A 19,076-nucleotide genomic window follows, 5' to 3' on the forward strand; every position below is an offset into this window, starting at 1 on the left:
AGTCTGTTCCCTCACTGGTACAATAGGAACAGCACTTGTCCACCTCACAAGGTTGTTGTGAGGGCCAAATGAGATAAAGCCCATAGAATGCCTGACTTGTGGCATTAATTTTTCATTCATTTACTTTCTATGCTGAAGCAGTGGCTGCTAACTACCCGCTCTGATGCTAGCAGTTTTGAGTGCTTTATTTTTTACAAGTAGGTGAGTGATAACTTTCTCAAAACTCTTCTGTTTCTCAGAACCTACTGTTTCTTTTCAATAATGCCTCCTAGCAGCTGACATATGCCTGAAGAAGTTATTTCTGCAGAGATATGGCAATGCCATCGTCTCAAAACCCCAGAAAGACAAGCATGGTGGTGCATGCCCATGGTCCCAGCTACTCAGGAGGCTGAGGTGAGAGGATTGATTGCTTGAGGCCCAGAGATGGAGGCTGCAGTAAGCCGAGATCATGCCACTGCACTACAACCTGGGCAGCTGAGTAAAACCCTGTCTCAAAAAATAAAAAATAAAAAAAAAAAAAAATAGAAAACAAGTTACCTCTAGGAGGTAAGGAGGCTCAAGCTCCAGTGAGGAAGTGAGAGACCAGTTTCCATAGCAACCCCAGTCTGTTTCTCAACAAGAGGATCCAGCCAGCCTCTTGCCACATATGAGTCATAACCCAAGTGTTTTGTTTGTTTCCCTTGTATAAAACTGACTCATTTTTAATGGCTCCTCTCAAAGATTAAGTAATATCTCTAAACACAGAAAAATTCCATGTGTAATGAGTTCCCAGCCTACATGAAAACAAAATAGATTCTTTTATGCTGTCTCAACATACAAACAAACTGCTCTGTCACCTGGGTGTTCTTCCTGATGTAAATCTGAAAGAAGCTGGGCACAGGCGGTGGTGTGTGGGTGCCTGCAGTCCTGAGGAGCTGGGACTGTTTCCCGAACAATGCCTTTCCACTGCACACGGCGGCTGTGAGGGCAACTGAGGTAAAGCCCTCAGTAGGACCACTCATGCCCAGGAGTCCAGCCTGGGCAACACAGTAAGACGCCATCTTTTAAAAGAAAATCTGAAAGCAAATATAGAGCCAAGTCTTTAGATAAATGCTTTATTTTTTTCTCAAAGTGTTATAAAAGTTATTTCTCCTGAGTATCTATAGTACAGAGAGCTTTATACATTTATCTAGTAATGAACAGAATCTAGTTTAACACTGATCTATGTTACTAACATTTCCTTAATTTTCAATTGGTGTTTTTCCTTTCCTTTCCCGATTTTAGCTTTTTTTTAGGCTTCTGCCACCACAAAATGTTACTTGGAAAACTAGATCCCAGCAATTCCATAATCTGAGATGACCCGTACTTCTCCTCTGCTCTCCCCGCTACTGCAAAGAGGCAGCAAGGGCAGCATTAGTAAGCCTGACTCAGGGGAAGGTAAGCGGCCTGCAGAGAAAGGGTCCTCTGTCTGCAAATGAGGCAAGTGAACTTGTCAGACAGATGAAGACTAACCGGGAGAAAGAATCAGCACATTCATGGATGCACCACCATCCAGAAATCTCTCAGTGGCTTCCCTACAAAACCTGATGTTTCCAAGGAGAAGAACAAGTCTAGGAGGCAGGAGGGTGTCTCCCGGCAAAGTGTTCTGTAGCTCAAAGAGTGAGTGGACTTTGGTAGCAAAAAGCTTTGAAGGCTTCAGCCTGGGTGAATCTGACAAGGGCTGGGGCCAGGCTGGACCTGTAGCGCCTCCTCAGCTTGGCCTCCTCTCCCTTGGCCCCGCCTCAGTGCATGCTGCCTCAGTTTCCCGTCTTAGCAGAGATGCCCCCATCACCAGGGTCTGGGCATGCCCAGGGCAAATGTGGGGCCAGTAGCGGGGCAGCAACAAGTAGTGGATGCCCCTGTAGGGGGTGCTCAGCTCACAGCTTCTCAAATGGGAACAGGTGGGAAGCTGCTGCCTTCCTTTCCCTTTTGGTCTTCTTGGGCCCACCCTTCAGCTTCTGCTTTTCTTCATCTTCTCGGTTTTGAGGCCAGGAAGCAGCCAATATCCTGGCTGCTTCTACTTGAGAGCTGGTACCCTCCTCTTCATCAGAAGAGAGTCCACCTCCTGCATCTGAATGGGAAGCTGCTGCCTCACTCTAGACAGGGGGCAGTGGTGGAAGGACACAGGCCAGGGTCAGTAATCAGACATCAGGAAGCCCCGTGAAGAGGCAGCCTGCCCTAAGCTGTGTGATTCTGGGAGGATGGGGAGGGAAGAGAGCCCAGACCCTTCTTACTGAGCCTTCCTCAGCCTGGGGTGAATCCAGGCAGACACCTGAGCACCTGCTATGAGCTGAGTGCTAGGGAACACAAGGATGGCCAGCAGGAAGTTGCCCTCAAGGAGCATACCGCCGAATCTGGGGATGCCTGTGATCCATGCCTTGCATTTGCTACCTCATTTCTGGACAAAAGTACATGATGACTTGAATAGGCCAGATGCACAGTTCAGCCCTCAGAGCCCTAAGATCTGAGGTGACATTCCCTGCCAGCTGGGATGACTGGGGAGGGTTTGGATAGAGTGGGCGGCAAGGAGCTGGTCAGAACATAAAGCCAGATGCAGGGCTTTTTCTCCACCAAAGGGATTGGAATGAGGAACGTGATGAAAAAAATGTTTAAAGGCAAACAGGCAGCACAGAGGGTTGGACAGAGGGAACCAAACATGCCAGTGCAGTTTCTGCTGTGTCTGACAACACTGACTGCACCACTAACTTCATCTAGGCTCCGTCTGCCCCAGGGAGGGGCCCCCTTGAAGGCTGCATGTCAAATTCACACCTGCGTCCAAGCCTGGCCTGGCACATGGCAGGTGCTGAGAGAGGTACTGAGCAGGCCACTGCAGGCCTGTAGGATGGTCACAGGCACCGGGAATACTGGTAGGCAGAAGGGTACACCAAACACAGGACGCTTGGCCCTCTCTATGTGTTTAGTGTCAAATCAGACCCATGTGGACAGTAGATATGGGGACACTGGGGCAGGGCTTGGGGCACGGTGAGCCAGCTGAGACCTCACTCCAGGGACACCTCTCCCAAAAAGGGAAAAACATGGGGCCTTAGAGACAAAGGACTGAGGCTTCCTAACACAAAGCTATCCCTGACTTGGTGTTGGGGAAGAATCTGGGCCAGGGCTTTCTGAGCTGTACATACAGGAAACTGACCCTGGGCTTGTCTTCTCTGCAAAGAACCCGCACTGACCTTGGGCCCATAGCGACGCTTCAGCCTTTCCCTGATGAGAAGACCTTTGGTCAGCAGTTTCCAGTTCCCTAGAGCCCGTTTCTCCCTTTTCTGCAGGCAAAAATGAAGTAGGAGAAAAGTGTTAAGCACTGACATTTTCAGGAAAAATAGTAAAATGGAAACTGGAACATAAAGACAGATATATACATGATTTTAAGTGAAGATATAGCCTCTCCTTCATACGAAGTCTCACTTCCAAAAAAAACTGATTGGATTTACAAAGTGATATACTATACTTGAAAGCCACAAGAATAGAGGCCTTTTTAATCATTACTGTCTCCGAAATCTTTAGCGGGTGAGGTCTGCCAGAACCTGGACACAGGCGGTTCAAAATAGCGGCAGGTGTGGGCAGCAGCGGCAGCAGACCCCAGAGCCCGGACCTGGGCCCCTGAGGGACAGCGACAGTGACTCTGCGGGGTAGGCAGGAGCCTGCTGTATCCAGGGCTTGTTCCCTCGGGTGCCTGCCATGTCAGAGAGGGTTGGGAAGAGCCTGGGAACACGTGGACACGACCTGGGGAGGAAAGAGGCCACCTGCAGAGTGCTGCTTCCCACTTCTGCTGTTCCTCAGTCCTGCCTACGGACTCACCTCCTTCTCCTTCTTTTCAATGATCGCCTGTTCATTTTCCCAGGCGGTCAGGAGCACGTCTTTGAATTCCTCGCAGACGATGTATCCATCAGTCCTGTGGGGATATGGTGCAATGTCAACCCTCCAGCCAGTGGCCTGCTTTGCCCCTCCTCCCAGTTTGCAGAAGACAGTGGGCTGCATCTGAGCACCAGAGGTCCTGAAGGATGTCCTGGGTCAGCCAGTGTCCCATACCCCCTATGCAGAAGGCAAACCTGTGGAAACTGGCACTGCCTCTTCCTCCCCAGATCCTGCCTAAAAAAGCTGGGGTGAAAGCCCTTGTCCAGCCTCGCCACCACAGAGTAGAGCTCACACTAACCAGGCAGCTGCCCAGAAAGGATGATGACTGTTTTTTGCTCACTAGCCTGTGAGCCCCTGAACCTGGCAAGAATATTTTAATCCAGCATTAGAATGCCAGTTTCATTGGCTCTATTGCCTCTGGAGGGAAGCCGGAATTGGTAAAGCAATGACTTTGGAAATCCAGTGTAACATCCTGAAAATCAGAGCCACCAGGCCTCAACTCCCAGCAGCCCCATGCCAGTTTTCCATTCCCAACTCCAGGGCCAGCCCTCCCTGTCCCTCTGTTTAGCCTCCACCAAAGGCCCCTCACGCACACAGGATGGGAGTAGCCGCCATGGAAATCAAAGCCAGTGATGGCCTGGACACAGTCGATGTCCAGCTTGCGGGCCACGCGGTGTAGATTAGGCAGGTTCAGCTGGACACAGCCAACAGGCATCATGCTGGGCAGGAAGAGGTACACATTCCCAAACTCGTTCCGGGGTACCTGTGGCGGGTGAGCATGTCAGGATGTGGCCAGCAAGGGAACAAAGCGGCCTGGTCCTGATCCCTTCTGATGATGCCCTCACCTTCCCATCCACGGCCACGGGGGGCTGATACTCCTCTGTCTGCCAGTAGCCAAACAGGCCCAGATCATTTTCATCCCGCAGCTGGGGCTCAGCAAGTCGGGCTTTCCGGGCACGGTTGGAATAGCCTTTCACCATCTGCACCATAGGACACAGCCACAGTTTACAACAAAGGCATCCAGTTCTTCAGCACTGGGCCAGGCACCATGCTCAGTGCTGCATGCCTCGTACCCGGTGAACCCCTCATAACACGCCTAGGTTGCTTTTTCTCCCCTTTTCTTATATAAGCACTAGCTATGGTGCATTCTCTGTCCAAGGCACTATTCTCAGTGCCCTCCCTCTGCCTTTTTATTTTTTTTTTTGAGACAAAGTCTCACTCTGTTGCCCAGGCTGGAGTGCACTGGTGTGATCTCGGCTCACTGCAATCTCCACCTCCCAGGTTCAAGCAATTCTCATGCCTGTTTTCCAAGTACCTGGGACTATAGGTACCTGCCACCATGCCCGGCTAATTTTTAAATTTTGGATAGAGACAGGGTTTCACCCTGTTGGCCAGGCTGGTCTCAAACTCCTGAGCTCAAATGATCCACCTGCCTTGGCAGGTACAGAAAGCCAAATACACACAGGATTAGAGAGACTTGGGAACAAAATGGATTTAAAATATCTCATTAACACTAAAATATTTCCTACTGCTGAAATAATACTTTAGATATATTTGGATGTATTTAAATCTTAAAATTCCATCTGTTTTTGTTTTTTAATTTACTACTAAAAAATTTAAATGTGTGGCTCACATTACATTTCGACTGCATAGGGCTATGCTGGTTCTTTGACAGCAGCAGAAAGACAAGTGAGCCAGGGCAGAGAAAATCCTCAGCAGCCCTGCAGGCCTGGCCAGGGAGCATCACACACTCCAGCTTACTGCTGGCAGGGACTGCGACCAGCAACTGCAGCCCTTCCCACTAAGCAGGGGCCCCTCCACTCCCCATCCAGAGTCTTGCAACCCCCCAAGGACTCCTGGGATCTGATGAGAAATAAATGGTCTCTGTGATCACCCACTGTACTCTGCTGGTCATACTGAGCTGTGTGTCCTGTGAATAGTCTCTGTGGGACCTTGATCAGTTCATGTTCCCTAAGAGCAACTGACCTAACAGTGCCACAGCACAGTGTGAAAGAAGCGCTGGCTTTAAGGCAGGGCCTGGGATTCTCAACTGGGCTCTGCTCTGCCATTTTACTGTGTGGACTTGGACAAGTCACTTGTCCTGAGCTCCAGATGCCCATTTCTCATCTGTAAAATGGGCATCATAATGCCAATTCCTATGGCTTTTGAGAGGCAACAGAGATCACACACATGCAAAATGCTTGGTGAACTGAAAAACAGAAAGGCAATTTGACTGGAGAACATGCTGCTATAAAGCAGGGCTCTGACCTCCCAGAACCACCCAGTAACTCAGTTCTAACCTGTAGAGCCTTTGAACTCACAATAGGAGTCTGAGGCCTACTTTTTGGCCTAGATTTCTTTTGTGTTTTGGCAGGTCCATTTCTTACAAATGGCTTATTAATAAGACAATTTAAACACTTGTCTCCTCGAATCCTGCTCAAGCCGGGAAAGTGAGACATTTCTGATCCGGATCCTGGGCAGGATCCTCATCACCATTCCTCTGACCCCGACTCTCCCACTCAGCTACAGTCCTGCATCCCCACTCTCCACAGGGACCCTCAGCTCCAGTTACCTTGTAGGGTACTTCTCCAAGCCTCACCACTCTTGCTTTCTTCAGCCACGTGTCCCTGGAGTGTAGAGTGTGCACACAATCCCTATAGAACCAACACGGAAAGACAAAGGCAAACTCAGTCCATAGCCCCACCGCGGGAATGCAGACAGTGTAGAGCACGGCCCTGCAGGCTCCCTCCTCAGGCTCTGCCACCCTGGAGCAAGCCAGGCTCCTAGGGGACCCAGAGGAGCTGTGCTAGGCAAACAGCCTTGAATGTGGACTGCCTGTCTTTCGGGGAACGTGTCCACTTACAAATTCTAATCTGCATGGAGTTACTCTGTAGCCTTCGTGCCTTGCCTCCACCACTCCTCCCCTTCGTAGGTTTTCCTCTCCTCTGCTGTCCAGAGCCTGGTGAGAGCTCCCTCTGCAGCCTATCAGGATAGGGTAAAGACTGCTGTGTGCTGGGCAGTTACATTTACTCTGCTGTTAACACCATGCAGGGGAGGGAAGTGTCTAGAGGAGGGGGCAGTGAACCCAAAGGAAGGCTGTGTAGAAACCAACTATAATAAGCTACTAAGCTATCACACAATCAAGAAACACGCACATGGAACAGTCAAATGATTCCTGGCGGGCAAAGATCCTCAGGCTTCACTTTTCCTCCAGAGCTAAGAGCGTATCAAAGCCATGCAAGTCTACCTTCCAATGAGGCTCAACCCTTCCCTTGTCAAGCCACCTGTAATAAGGCACACCCATCTCGTTAGTTTGCACCCCTTCACTCTGTCCAGAAAGAGCAGCTCCAGTGAGCAAGGGCACCCCATTTCTTCCTAGTGCAAGGTTCAGGCCCTTACCCATAGGGCAGCCTGAGGCTGAATTTCAGCACAGCACAATGGATAGAGGTTGAATCTTGCCTGTGCCACTTCCTGGCTGGGAAATGTGGGCACGTCACTTTATCTTCCTGAGTTTCAGTATAGACGGTCCCCAACACCAATGATTTGATTCAAGATTTTTCAGCTTTATGATGCTGCAAAAGCAGTGTGCACTCGGACAAACTATACTTCAAGTACCCATACAACCATTCTCTTTTTCATTTTCAGTACAGTATTCAATAAATTACATGAGATACTGAAGACTTCATTATAGGCTTTGTGTTAGACGACTGTGCCCAACTGTAGGCTAATGTGTTCTCAGCACGTTTAAGGGAGGCTCAGCTAAGCTATGACTCATGCTTCATACAACATAAGTGAACCTTGAGGACTTTATGCTAAGTGAAATAAGCCAGTCACAAAATGACCATAAATACCATATGATTCCACCTACAGCAGGTCCAATTAGGTTCGGCAGGTTAGGTATATTAAATGCATTCTCAACTTAGGATATTTTCAGCTTCCGATGGGTTTATGGGGCTCCAACCTCATCCTAAGCCAAGGAGCATCTGTGTCCTCACCTATCAACTAGGGACAATGAACTCTGTCTTTCCTACTGCACACGGTTGCTAGGAGGACCAGATGTTTCCTGAGTGCCAGAGCAGCACTTCTGCCGGCAGCATCAACCTGTCAGAGTGTGAAAGCTCCACTCTTGCTCCCACTGGCGAGGGAACATCTTTGCCCAGAGGAGTGATTATGTCATGGTCTCGGTCTTCAGACAGGAGCGGGTAGAAAAGGTGTCTAGGGTTTGACAAGTAGGCAGTATCTGAACATCTTCCTAAGGAAAACAGCAGGGAAATGGACATAGTTCTCTCAGCACAAATATGAACTTCTAACCACTTCATACCCGTTACAATGGCTACTACCAAAACACAGAAAGTAACAAGTGTCAGTGAGGATGTGGGGAAAGTGGAGACCTTGTGGACTGTTGGTGAAAATGTAAAATGGTGTAGCTGCTGTGGAAATGGTAAGATGGTTCCTAAAAAAAATTATGGGAATTACCATCTGGCCTAGTAATTTTACTGGGTACATGCAAAAAAAAAAAAAAAAACAACAACAACAACAACAAAAAACCCACACACAACTGAAAGCAGAATCTTGAAGAGTTATCTGCACACCCATGTTCACAGCAGCACAATTCACAATAGCCAAAAGGTGGAGACAAGCCAAGTGCCCATCGATAGATGAAGGCATAAGCAAAATATGGTACGCCCGCACAGTGGAATATTAGCCTAAAAGGAAGGAAATTCTGACCCATGCTACATATAATATGGATGAACCCTGAGGACATTACGCTAAGTGAAATAAGCCAGTCACAATATGACTATAAATACTATGATTCCACCTACATGGGTCCCTATAGTAGGCACACTCAGAGATAGAAAGGAGAATGGTAGGCACAGGGCTGGGGAAGGGGAATGGGGAGTTTTTGATGGGGATGGAGTTTCAGTTCGGGAAGAGAAAAAGAAATCTGGAGATGGATGGTGGTGATGGTTGGATGACAGTGTGAATGTGCTTAATGCTATAGGGTATACACTTAAAAAATAGTAAAAATGTTACGACAACTTCAAAAAAAAATGGTTAAGATGGTAAATTTTATGTAATATATATTTTACCACGATAAAAAATAAATCAATAAACATGCACCTCTAATGCTTCCTTCTATCACTGACATGGTGCCTCTGGAAGACAAGAGCATGCTCTTTCCAAAAGGCTTTCTTTCTCCCAACTACCATACATACCCACAAGAGGAAGCCTGTATCAGGGCAGCCCAGGCCCCCTGCTGCCTTTGACTGCTGGGTGCTAACAACCCACAACAGTAAAACCCTGTCCCTGCCCAGGGCATCATGCCCCCTGACATCAAACAGAAAGCTCCAAGACAGGGCAAAACCCTGAACAGAGGGTATGTCTCCCATAGGGGGCTGACAAACAGGAAGTCATTCCCAGAGAGAGGACTCAAATCAACCACTCTCATGTGGGTTTCCCTTATGTTTCCTTTTTCTCTTTCTTTTCTGTACCTTCCTGTTTTCTCATTTATTAAGAACATCTCCTATTTCTTGGTCTTACACATCCCATGTCTTTTAAAATTGTTTCTTTTATTTGCTTTTTATTCCTATTTCTCAAAATTCCTGTTTCTATTTTTTTCTTACCTCAAAATTGTATTAACATTTTTCACTTTTAATTATATATATTTTTATTTTTTACTCTTATTCCACTTTTTTTCTTTTTTAGCTATTTCTTTTTACTGTGGTATAAAATACACCATTTTAACCATTTTTAAGCGTGCAGTTCAGTGGTATTAGGTGCATTTACAATGTTGTCCCACCACTATCACCATCCATTTCCAGAACTTTTTCATCCCAAACAGGGCTCTGTACCCACAAAAAATCCACTCACTTTTAACTTTCATAATCAAATCCTTTATTCCTTCCTTTTGTATGCTTTTGACTTTTATTTGTGGGATATGTTTTTATTGCCCTATTTTGAATTTTGTTTTTCCTACTTTGTATTTTCTTTCCCTTATAACTGTTTTTCCCCTGCCATTCTTTTAATCCCTATTTTAATTTTCAAATTTTCATCTCTCCTACTCACCACACACACACAGCGCACACACACTGGCTCATCCTGAAAACACTGTCCAGTCACATGAGCTCCCATGAGCACCCTTGCCCAGGAAGAAGGCTGCTAATCCCACACCATCAGGAAGCCCGAGGCCAACCAGGCTGCCTCACGCACCTGGAGTAGACGGCTTCTCCACGACAATACCCAAGGATGGCAGCTGTCTCAGGATAGATAGCCTCATATTTCAGGAGATGCCGCTTCAGGGCATACAGCGGGTGGTTCTTATATAAGCCAATGGCAGTGGGCAAAGGCTGGTCCATGTGTTTTGCCTGAAACTGCAAAAGCCAGACAGACAATATTGAGCATGTTATTTAGAAGAGGAAATCAAGTTTGAGGGAGACGATCCTTAGACTAACTTGTTCGGACAACAGACGGTGGAGCCGAGGTTTCATGAACACTAATGATTCTGTAACATCGCATCTATAGCTCCGGCCATTAAGTTGGTTATAGATCAAAAGCTATACAAGAATTAAATAAATCTGTGGCTTGTGGAAACTTGAAAAAGTTGTCTAACCTATTTGAATGCTTAGATGCCTTACCCAGCCCTAGCAGATCAGTGCCTGCTCTGTTAAAGGTCTGCAAGGAAGAAAAACACAGTGCTCTTCAGTAAGAAGGTCTTATCTCAAAGGGACAATCCTCTTCCAGAGCGCAAGCTTACCTGCCTGCTCTCACAGGAAATTGAGAGGAGCGGTTCTCACTCTGCAAATTTTTTCTTGGTCCACTCTGACAGTGTTCTCTCTGCCCTACTCTAAGACTGCTGATTTCTCAGTAGGCAGTTCCACTGCTCTAAGTCACCCTGTTCGCCATGCTTGCCCTTGGCATCTCTTCAAAAACCCCAACCGACTAGTAAGGACTGGCAATGTGGAGTTGCTGAGAGTAGGAAAGGACGCTGCACATTCAGCTTCCATTGAGCTTTAGGTAGGTTAGCTGCAACACCATCTGCCTAATTCCCACTTAACCCCTCATTACTAAGTAAACTGGAAAGCTCCTGGAGCAAGCTCTCAATATGGGATGCATTGCACTCCTATAGGAAATGATGAATACATCTGCACTTTACCTATCCTGAGTGACTGGAAATAACCCTGCAACAAATCTGGGCATGTTCCTGTGTAGAAGGCAAGCTCCACCCAACATCATCATAACTGTAGAGACAGGCGGCTCAGGCCCTCTTCCTGGTGTCAGTGCTGGTTCTAAGACTGAGTAACATAGCTGTGTTATGTTCTAGAAGTCTTTGCCTCCCAGTCTGCCTTCTCAACAGACTGAAGATATTGTCTCATCCTAAGATCTCTCTTTCCCAGGGTTCTACATATAAGGGATGTTTGCACATGCATCTCTATATGCACGCATGATGGGGAAGCGGGGGAGAATATATCCATGCATTATTCCTTCTTTCACTCAGTCTGAGTTATATTGCTTGCATAAATTATTTTAAAGCTCTAAATGTATAACCGGGCAACAACTAAAAGTATACAGGCTCCAAAGCCACACAGACCTGGGCACAAACACCAAGGTAGTTCATCTCTCAACTCCACAACCTTTTACATTAAAATCAAGGCAACAACTTCTCCAGCTTTATCGTGCTGTCACAATTAAATGAGACAACACACTAAAAATACTCAACATAGTTCTGAGCATATATAAAGTGCTCAAAAACGGGAATAATTTCAATAACCTGACTTGGTCTTAAGGCCCCTATCAGCCAAGGCCTTACCTCCATGTCTTCTTTCTTCTCCCTGTCCAAAAACGGGCTCTGGTATGGTCTCAAGGTCTCAGCCCACCACTCAGCATCAACCCGGCACTTGCGGGTCACTGTCATCCAGGCTGGGTCGTACCTCTGTGTGACATCTCGGACCCAGCCGTCACTGTCAATGCCCACCACATAGGTCATGGGCTTGGTGGCATACCTGTAACAGGTCAGAGGCTGGCCCACCACGCCGTGCACACAGTCCACACATATCCACTTTTCCTCCTGCTCACAGAACACCTCTAGCCACTGGTCTACACCAGGTAGGCTCCTTTTTTCTACCTTCTCACCATTGCTAGACATTTTGCCTCTTTTACTACTTGAAGAACTTGAGGATGCCGCTGGCAAGCTTAGGTCCTTATGATGGTTCCCACGTTGGGTCTTGGAGGCACTCTTGGACCCAGTCTTTGTCCTCTGAGGAGCGGGGACCTTCCTCTGCTTTGGAGGCCCAGGCTCGGAATCCTCATTAGAGGGATCAGAGGCTTCTCCACTGGAGAGCTCAAAATCAGAGCCACTGCCAGCCTCATCACTCCCACTCTCCTCTTTGTAAGACACCCTAGAGGCCACCCGCCGCTCCCGGCCATGTGGACGTCGCTGGGTTGCTTTCTCCTGCTTGTCTCCCAGGCCCTCGTCTTCCTCGCTGGAGGAGAGCTTGCTCTGTTTCTTTCTGTCTGCCTTGTTCTTCCCTTTGGCACTTGGCTTGCAGGTGCCCTTAACAAAGGTTTCCTCTTGTTTGGTTCCTTTGCTGGTCTTTGGCTTGGTGTGGTTCTCTAGAACTTGGCTGGAAGATTCCGAAGAGCCTCCAGGATCCGCAGTCAATCTTTTCTTGGAAGGTTTCTTTCCCTTAAAGAAAGTAAGAAATTTTGCTTTTTTTCTCGCTCTCTTTTCTAACGATACAAAAGAAATCATATAGTCCCATAGGGTTAAGTTGCTAGCTAGAGAACCAATACATCAAGATGTCGCCAGCTCAGACAGTGATCAACTGGCTATCCTTCAGGGTTGTATGCATATACGGGCTAAAATCTGTAGCATCTTAGATAAGGGCATGGTATAATTCTTTTCACCCTAACTGTAAAGAGAAAAGAACACAGATTTGGAAACAGCCAAACCTGAGTTTGAATTGTAGTTCTAGCTCTTGCTGGTTATGTAAATTAGGTAAATTACCTAACCTCCAAGTTTCAGCTTCCTCAGTAGTATTACTACTCACCTTGCACATATGCATTTTGCAAACAAATACTTATGAACTTAATATAGCTGTAGTTTTAAGAATACAGATGTTATGAAAATCAGCTTCTAGACCATCAGGCCTCAGACAATGCCAATATCCCAATGAGTACAGCATGTAGCTTCTCAAAGCTAACCCAGAACACCTCAAAACTCACAGTGCTTCACTTATCAGCACTCCACAGTGTGAGTGAGGACAGGCACCGTTCCACCCAATTTACACAAAAGACACAAAAGCAGCAGTGGGCCGAGACCTCTCACAGGCCACTCCGCACACATGAAGCTATGATGCACAGGTTACTAGATACCCGCTCACGTGCCCAAGTCTTCCCTAACACAGGGTGTATGTGCAAAGCTCAAAAGAATGCACACTCCATGAATACCAGCTCTTAAACAGAATAATGATCAGCTTTTTTAAGTGTGACAATTTCTCCTGTCAACTGCCCCTCTTCTCTAGCAGCCCTGAGCACCTCACCTTTGCTGCTGCTGACTTCAGAGGAATTGGCTGTAGAGACAATACCAGCCGGGTCAGGAGCTGCAGAGCCCGGAGAATCAGTAAAAATATCTATGACGAAAAGGAAGAACATAGTTATCCTGAGAAAGTAATTGAAGATGTGATGAGTTCAATATTGTTTGCTATGGTGCTTATTCAAGACAGGGAAAAGCTGGAAACAGCCAGGCTGTCTAACAGTAGACGACAAAAACTCCCAACACGGTTAACAATGACCCACAGGTTTATCTCCATAGACGAACAGGAACATGATCATCATATATTAAAGGAAAATAGAAGTTTTCCTTTAAAAAGTATGATGTGATTACATTTTTATAAGAAAAAATAGGTAAGTAGAAATTTAGACATACACATATATTTGAAAAAGGATCCATATACTGGGTTATGGGTGTTAACAGGATTTTTTTCTCTGCTTACCTATCTTCTGATAGTTCTGTAATGATATGTGTTGCATTTGCGACTAAAATAATAAAATGCAATACCACTTTGGGAAGAAAAAGTAGAAAATATCATTATCACCAGATCACCTACGTCTGTTCCCTGTTTTCCATTTTTCCCCAAATTGAATCTTTAACTGAGGCTGCAGCTCTGAATGCTGTTAACCTGGAAGTCTGGGAGCCCCTTGGGGGACTTGACCTCCAACAGCAACAGTGATAATGTACTTGGGCAAGGCCTTCCCACACGGATCTCCAGGTCCCAGTGTCTCTCTTCAATTACTGTCACAGCCTTGGGAGAAAGTCAGGTGTGGGGAGCCCTGTTAAGGTGGGATGAATGATTGCTTTTGTTTTGTTTCTTTTCTTTCTTTTGTTTTTTTAAAACAGAATCTTACCCTGTCACCCAAGCTGGAGTGCAATGGCGTGATCTTGGATCACTGCAACCTCCACCTCCTGGGTTCAAGCGATTCTCCTGCCTCAGCCTCCTAAGTAGTTGGGACTACAGGCACACGCCACCACGCCCAGCTAATTTTTTGTAACTTTAGTAGAGACGGGGTTTCACCATGCTGGCCAGAACTCGTGACCTCATGATCCACCCGCCTCAGCCTCCCAAAGTGCTGGGATTACAGGCGTGAGCCACCACACCCAGCCACTTTTGCCCTGTTTCTTCTGCAGCTAGAAATTTCCAAAGTGTCAAGGTCATGAAAGACAGGGAATGACCAAAACACTGTCACACACTGGAGGAGACTAAGGAGACATGATGACTAAATGCAAACTAGTATCATGGAATAGAGAAAGGGTATCAGTGGGGAAACTTGGAAAATCCAAATAATGTCTGTAGCTTAGCTGACAGCATTGTACCGGCATTCATTTCTCAGTTTCTTATTGTACAGCATGGCACAGAATCACAGGTCTAGAAGTCTGGATAACTAAGTGTTTACCACTAGCTGAGTAACTTCCCTAAATCTGGATTCCTGCATCTAGAATAAGCCCTGCCTCACCTTCCTCACAGGATTCTAAAGAGGATAAGATAATGTAGGGAAGACGACTCTGGAAATAGTCTAGTGCTACCCAAGCACACACAGTCACCACCTTTAACAAGACATCTATCAATGTGCATTAATGAGGAAAAAAATCAGGTTACAGAATTGTAAGAGCCCTACTAATTAGATAATGTAGAGAAAATGGACAAAACTCCAGAAAGACACACATGACCAAACCTGACTAAAGAAGAAATGGAAAATCTGAACAGATCTGTAACAACAGACGGATTCAGAAATCAAAAACCTCCCAACAAAGAAATGTCTAGGACCAGATGACCTCACTGGTGAAGTCTAGCAAACAGTTCAAGGGGAATTTACCCCAATCTTTCTCAAACTCTTCCAAACATTAGAATAGGAAACATTTTTTCACTCGTTCTATGAGGCAAGCATTACCCTGACACCAAGGCCAGATAAAGATATCACAAGAAAATAAACCAATTTATGAATACAGATGCAAAAATCCTCAATAAAATACTAACAAACAAATTGAACAACATATTAAAAGGGTTATACAACATTGACCAAGTGGGACTTATCCTAGGAATGCAAGGGTGGTTCAACATAAGAAAATCAATCAATTAAATACACTTCAATAGAATGAAGGAAAGAAAATCCAGAGGATCATTTCAATTGACACAGAAAAACACATCTGAGACAACCCAACAGGCTTTCATGATAAAAAATACATTCAGAACACTAAGAATAGAAGGAAACTCAGTCAACATGATGAAGAGCATTTATGAAAACCCAGAGCTAGTGTGATACGTAATGGTGAAAGATTAAAAGCTTTCCCCACTAATTATCAGGAACAAAACAAGGATGCCTGCTGTCACCACCATTATTCAATACTGTACTTGAAGTCCTAGCCAGAGCAATTAGGCAAGAAAAAGACACAACAGGCATGCAAACTGAACAGGAAGAAGTAAAATGATCTACTCAGAGATGGCATCATCGTATACATAGAAAATTTCAGAGAATGCACAAGAAAGCTAGTAGAGCTAATAAATTAATTCAGCAAAGCTACAGGGTACAAGAAGAACACAAAAAAATCAGTTATGTTTCTATACATTTGCAATGAACAATCTAAAAGAGACATTCAGAAAACAATGCTATTTCCAATAACATCAAGAAGCATAAAGTACCTAGGAAAAAATTTAACCAATGTGAAAGATGTGTACACTGAAAACTACAAAATACACCTGAAAGAAATTAAAGACAAAAATAAAAGGAGAGGCATCCATGCTTATGGACTGGACAAGCTAATAGTATCCAGATGGCAATGCTACCCAAATTAATCTACAGACTCAGGGCAGTCCTATCAAAATTCCAACACTTTTTTCACAGAAATGGAAAAACAGATCATCAAATTCATATGGAATTCCAAGACGCCCTAGATAGCCAAGCATACTGTAAATCAACAAAGTGACACTGAGGCTTCCTGATTTCAAAACTTACTACAAAGCTATAGAAATCAAAACAGCATGACTATAACAAAACACCAGAAACTAACCAACTGTTGGCAAAGATCTGGAATCCTTGTTCATTGTTGGTGGGAATGTAAAATGGTAGAGTAACTATATGTGGGTTACCCCCAATCTAGGCACCGAGGAAGGACAGCTAAGCAGATCCCTGGCACAATTAGTGCCTGAAGAATATCTTAGTTTATAGTGTTACTACTCAGTTATTTCCTTTATATAATCCTTTATATATAAACATGTATTAGTTTATAGTCAGAACAATTAGTGCCTGAAGAATATTTTACTACTCAGTTATTTCCACATATATAATTATATCTTAGTTCACAGTCAGAGGAATGCCTAGAGCAGACATGGTACAGAGCATGAATTAAGGAATAAGCAGCTATATAGATACAAAATCTTATCTTGCTTATAGTCAGAGGAATGTCTACAGCAGACTTGGTGCAGATCATGATTTAAGGGAAAAACAGCTATACCAGGACAAGAATTTGCGTTCCAGGCGGCAGTGTTCAGTATCATAAAGATACCCGCTGTATGGCAGGCTTGGAGCAAGAGTCACTCCTCCAGAAAAGGAGGTACAGTATCTTGCATCCAGTTCTTGTGGAAAGCTGGCCTCAGGTGGGCAAGCCCACGAGCGTCCGAGGGCTTAAAGCCCCTCTGGTACAATCGCGCCTTGGTGGCTTGTATAACCGGTCAAATCTCTAGCTACTGTGCTGACTCAAAGCATCCTCCTATAGAAATCATTGGGGCTGGGCGCGGTGGCTCATGCCTGTAATCCCAGTACTTTGGGAGGCCGAGGCGGGTGGATCACGAGGTCAAGAGATCGAGACCATCCTGGTCAACATGGTGAAACCCTGTCTCTACTAAAAATACAAAAAATCAGCTGGGCATGGTGGCACATGTCTGTAATCCCAGCTACTCAGGAGGCTGAGGCAGGAGAATTGCCTGAACCCAGGACGCGGAGATTGCACTGAGCCGAGACTGCGCCATTGCACTCCAGCCTGGGTAACAAGAGTGAAACTCCGTCTCAAAAAAAAAAAAAAAGAAATCATTGGAAGCTGCCAGCAGGTGGCGGTAAACCCTGTCAGCTCTGTCGCCGCTGTACTGACTCAAAGCATCCTCGTACAGAAATTCTTAGAAGTTGCCTGCCCCTAGGTAAGAAATGTTGCACACTGTAACCTCTTCACTGTGCACAGCCCACCTCCTTGCCTCAGTAACATAATGGGCATGGACCCCTTGTTGCACATGGCCCATGTCCTTGCCTCGGTGACCTAATGGGGGTAGACTCTTTGCTTATCGCACACGATTGTCTTGACCCTATCACTGTTCTTAAGATGACCTCACTCACTACATTGCCCCCTAACTTATACCCAATAAATACAGATGCTCCTGGATGTTCGGGGCCTTGCCTGTCTCCGCTTGTAAGTGGCGTGGCCCCCCGAGCCCAGCTATGTTTTTTAGTACTTCTGTGTCTTTTCTCTTTATTTCTCAGATCCTGCACCTCAGCACAGCAATAGGGGACACCCCACAGCCCTGTAAGGCTTGACCCTACACTGTAGAAAACAGTTTGGTGGTTCCTTAAAAAGTTAAACATAGAATATATTACATGACCTAACAATTTCAATCCTAGGTATATACCCAAAAGAACTGAAAACAGGGTACGTAAATATATATACATACATTAACAACAGCCACAAGATGGAAACTAATATCCACCAATGGATAAATGCCGCGTTTTTATTGCCCACAGACTAGGAAATTCCCGGGCGGAGGAGTTCCACGGTCGCCAGCGCGGCTGTTTCGGCCAGCGCGGCTGTGCCGGCCGGGGCCGCGGCTTTGCCCCGCGCGGCTGCTTTGTCGGCGCCCTGGAGCCGCGGTTCTCCATACAAAATACACCGGTCCAGGTGCCCTTTTGGCTGGCGATTGGAGCCACGGGAAGTCGCCCATTCGCCGGTTCAAAAAGGGGACTAAGCAGAGAACCAGGACAGTAGATTCCAGGGCAAAGAAAAAAAAAAAAAAAAAGTGCCACAAACCTCATTGCCGCTGGTTAAGCCAGCGCAGTGAGTGGCCGCAGGGGAAAACAAACAGACCCCGGCGCCTCTTCAACAGGCGACTGGAACACCAACTTAAAAAAGGCTCTGAGGCAGGGAGCCTGGCGATCAGGCTCGGCTGGCCCCACCCCCACAAAAGAACAGCAACCAGAAACTCTGGATTGAGAGTTTCACAGCAAGCGCAGCTGAACCCGGGACGGTCCAGCTCTGTGGGGGAGGGGCGTCCGCCATTACCCAGGCAGCCCGCCGTTGCCAAGGCAACCCACCACAGCAAAGAGACTCCGCCTCAAGAGAGGCGGGCCACCATCGCCAAAGCAGTTCTAACTACACCCATATAAACAGGACTGCAGGGAAGTTCACTGGGCAGCGGGGCGGAGCCCACAGCAGCTCAGCAAAGCTGCTATAGGCCGACAGTGACTAGGCTGCCTCCTTGCTGGGCTGGGCAGGTATGCACAAAAAAAAAAAAAAAAAAAAAAAAAAAAGGCGGCAGCATAACGGAAACTCATAAATAAAGCCCTAAATCCCTGGGACAGAGCACCTGGGAACAAAAAGCAGTTTATGAGTTCTGCTGCAGCAGACCTAAAAGTAACCTGCCCAGCAGCTCTGAATG

General features: G+C 46.2%; 1 protein-coding gene across 3 annotated transcripts in view; it reads right to left on the reverse strand.

The window, feature by feature from the left end:
* Positions 1–1,068: 1,068 nt before the first annotated feature.
* The window catches only part of XPC (XPC complex subunit, DNA damage recognition and repair factor), a 40,626-nt gene continuing 22,618 nt past the window's right edge, over positions 1,069–19,076 (reverse strand). The window contains exons 9-17 of one of the 3 annotated variants that reach the window (XM_032262320.1): positions 13,425–13,514; positions 11,693–12,568; positions 10,096–10,256; positions 6,458–6,539; positions 4,731–4,865; positions 4,479–4,648; positions 3,829–3,922; positions 3,204–3,293; positions 1,069–2,114 (exon numbers count right to left, since the gene is read on the reverse strand). In XM_032262320.1, coding sequence (XP_032118211.1) covers positions 1,896–2,114; positions 3,204–3,293; positions 3,829–3,922; positions 4,479–4,648; positions 4,731–4,865; positions 6,458–6,539; positions 10,096–10,256; positions 11,693–12,568; positions 13,425–13,514 — 1,917 coding nt within the window. In that variant the 3' untranslated portion in view covers positions 1,069–1,895. The remainder of the gene's footprint in view (positions 2,115–3,203; positions 3,294–3,828; positions 3,923–4,478; positions 4,649–4,730; positions 4,866–6,457; positions 6,540–10,095; positions 10,257–11,692; positions 12,569–13,424; positions 13,515–19,076) is intronic. The other 2 variants (XM_032262321.1, XM_032262322.1) reach the window with 2 other exon arrangements.

Source organism: Sapajus apella, unplaced genomic scaffold, assembly GCF_009761245.1.
Source record: "Sapajus apella isolate SASKATOON/1434 unplaced genomic scaffold, GSC_monkey_1.0 scaffold128, whole genome shotgun sequence".
In the NCBI taxonomy this organism is placed as follows: domain Eukaryota; kingdom Metazoa; phylum Chordata; class Mammalia; order Primates; family Cebidae; genus Sapajus; species Sapajus apella.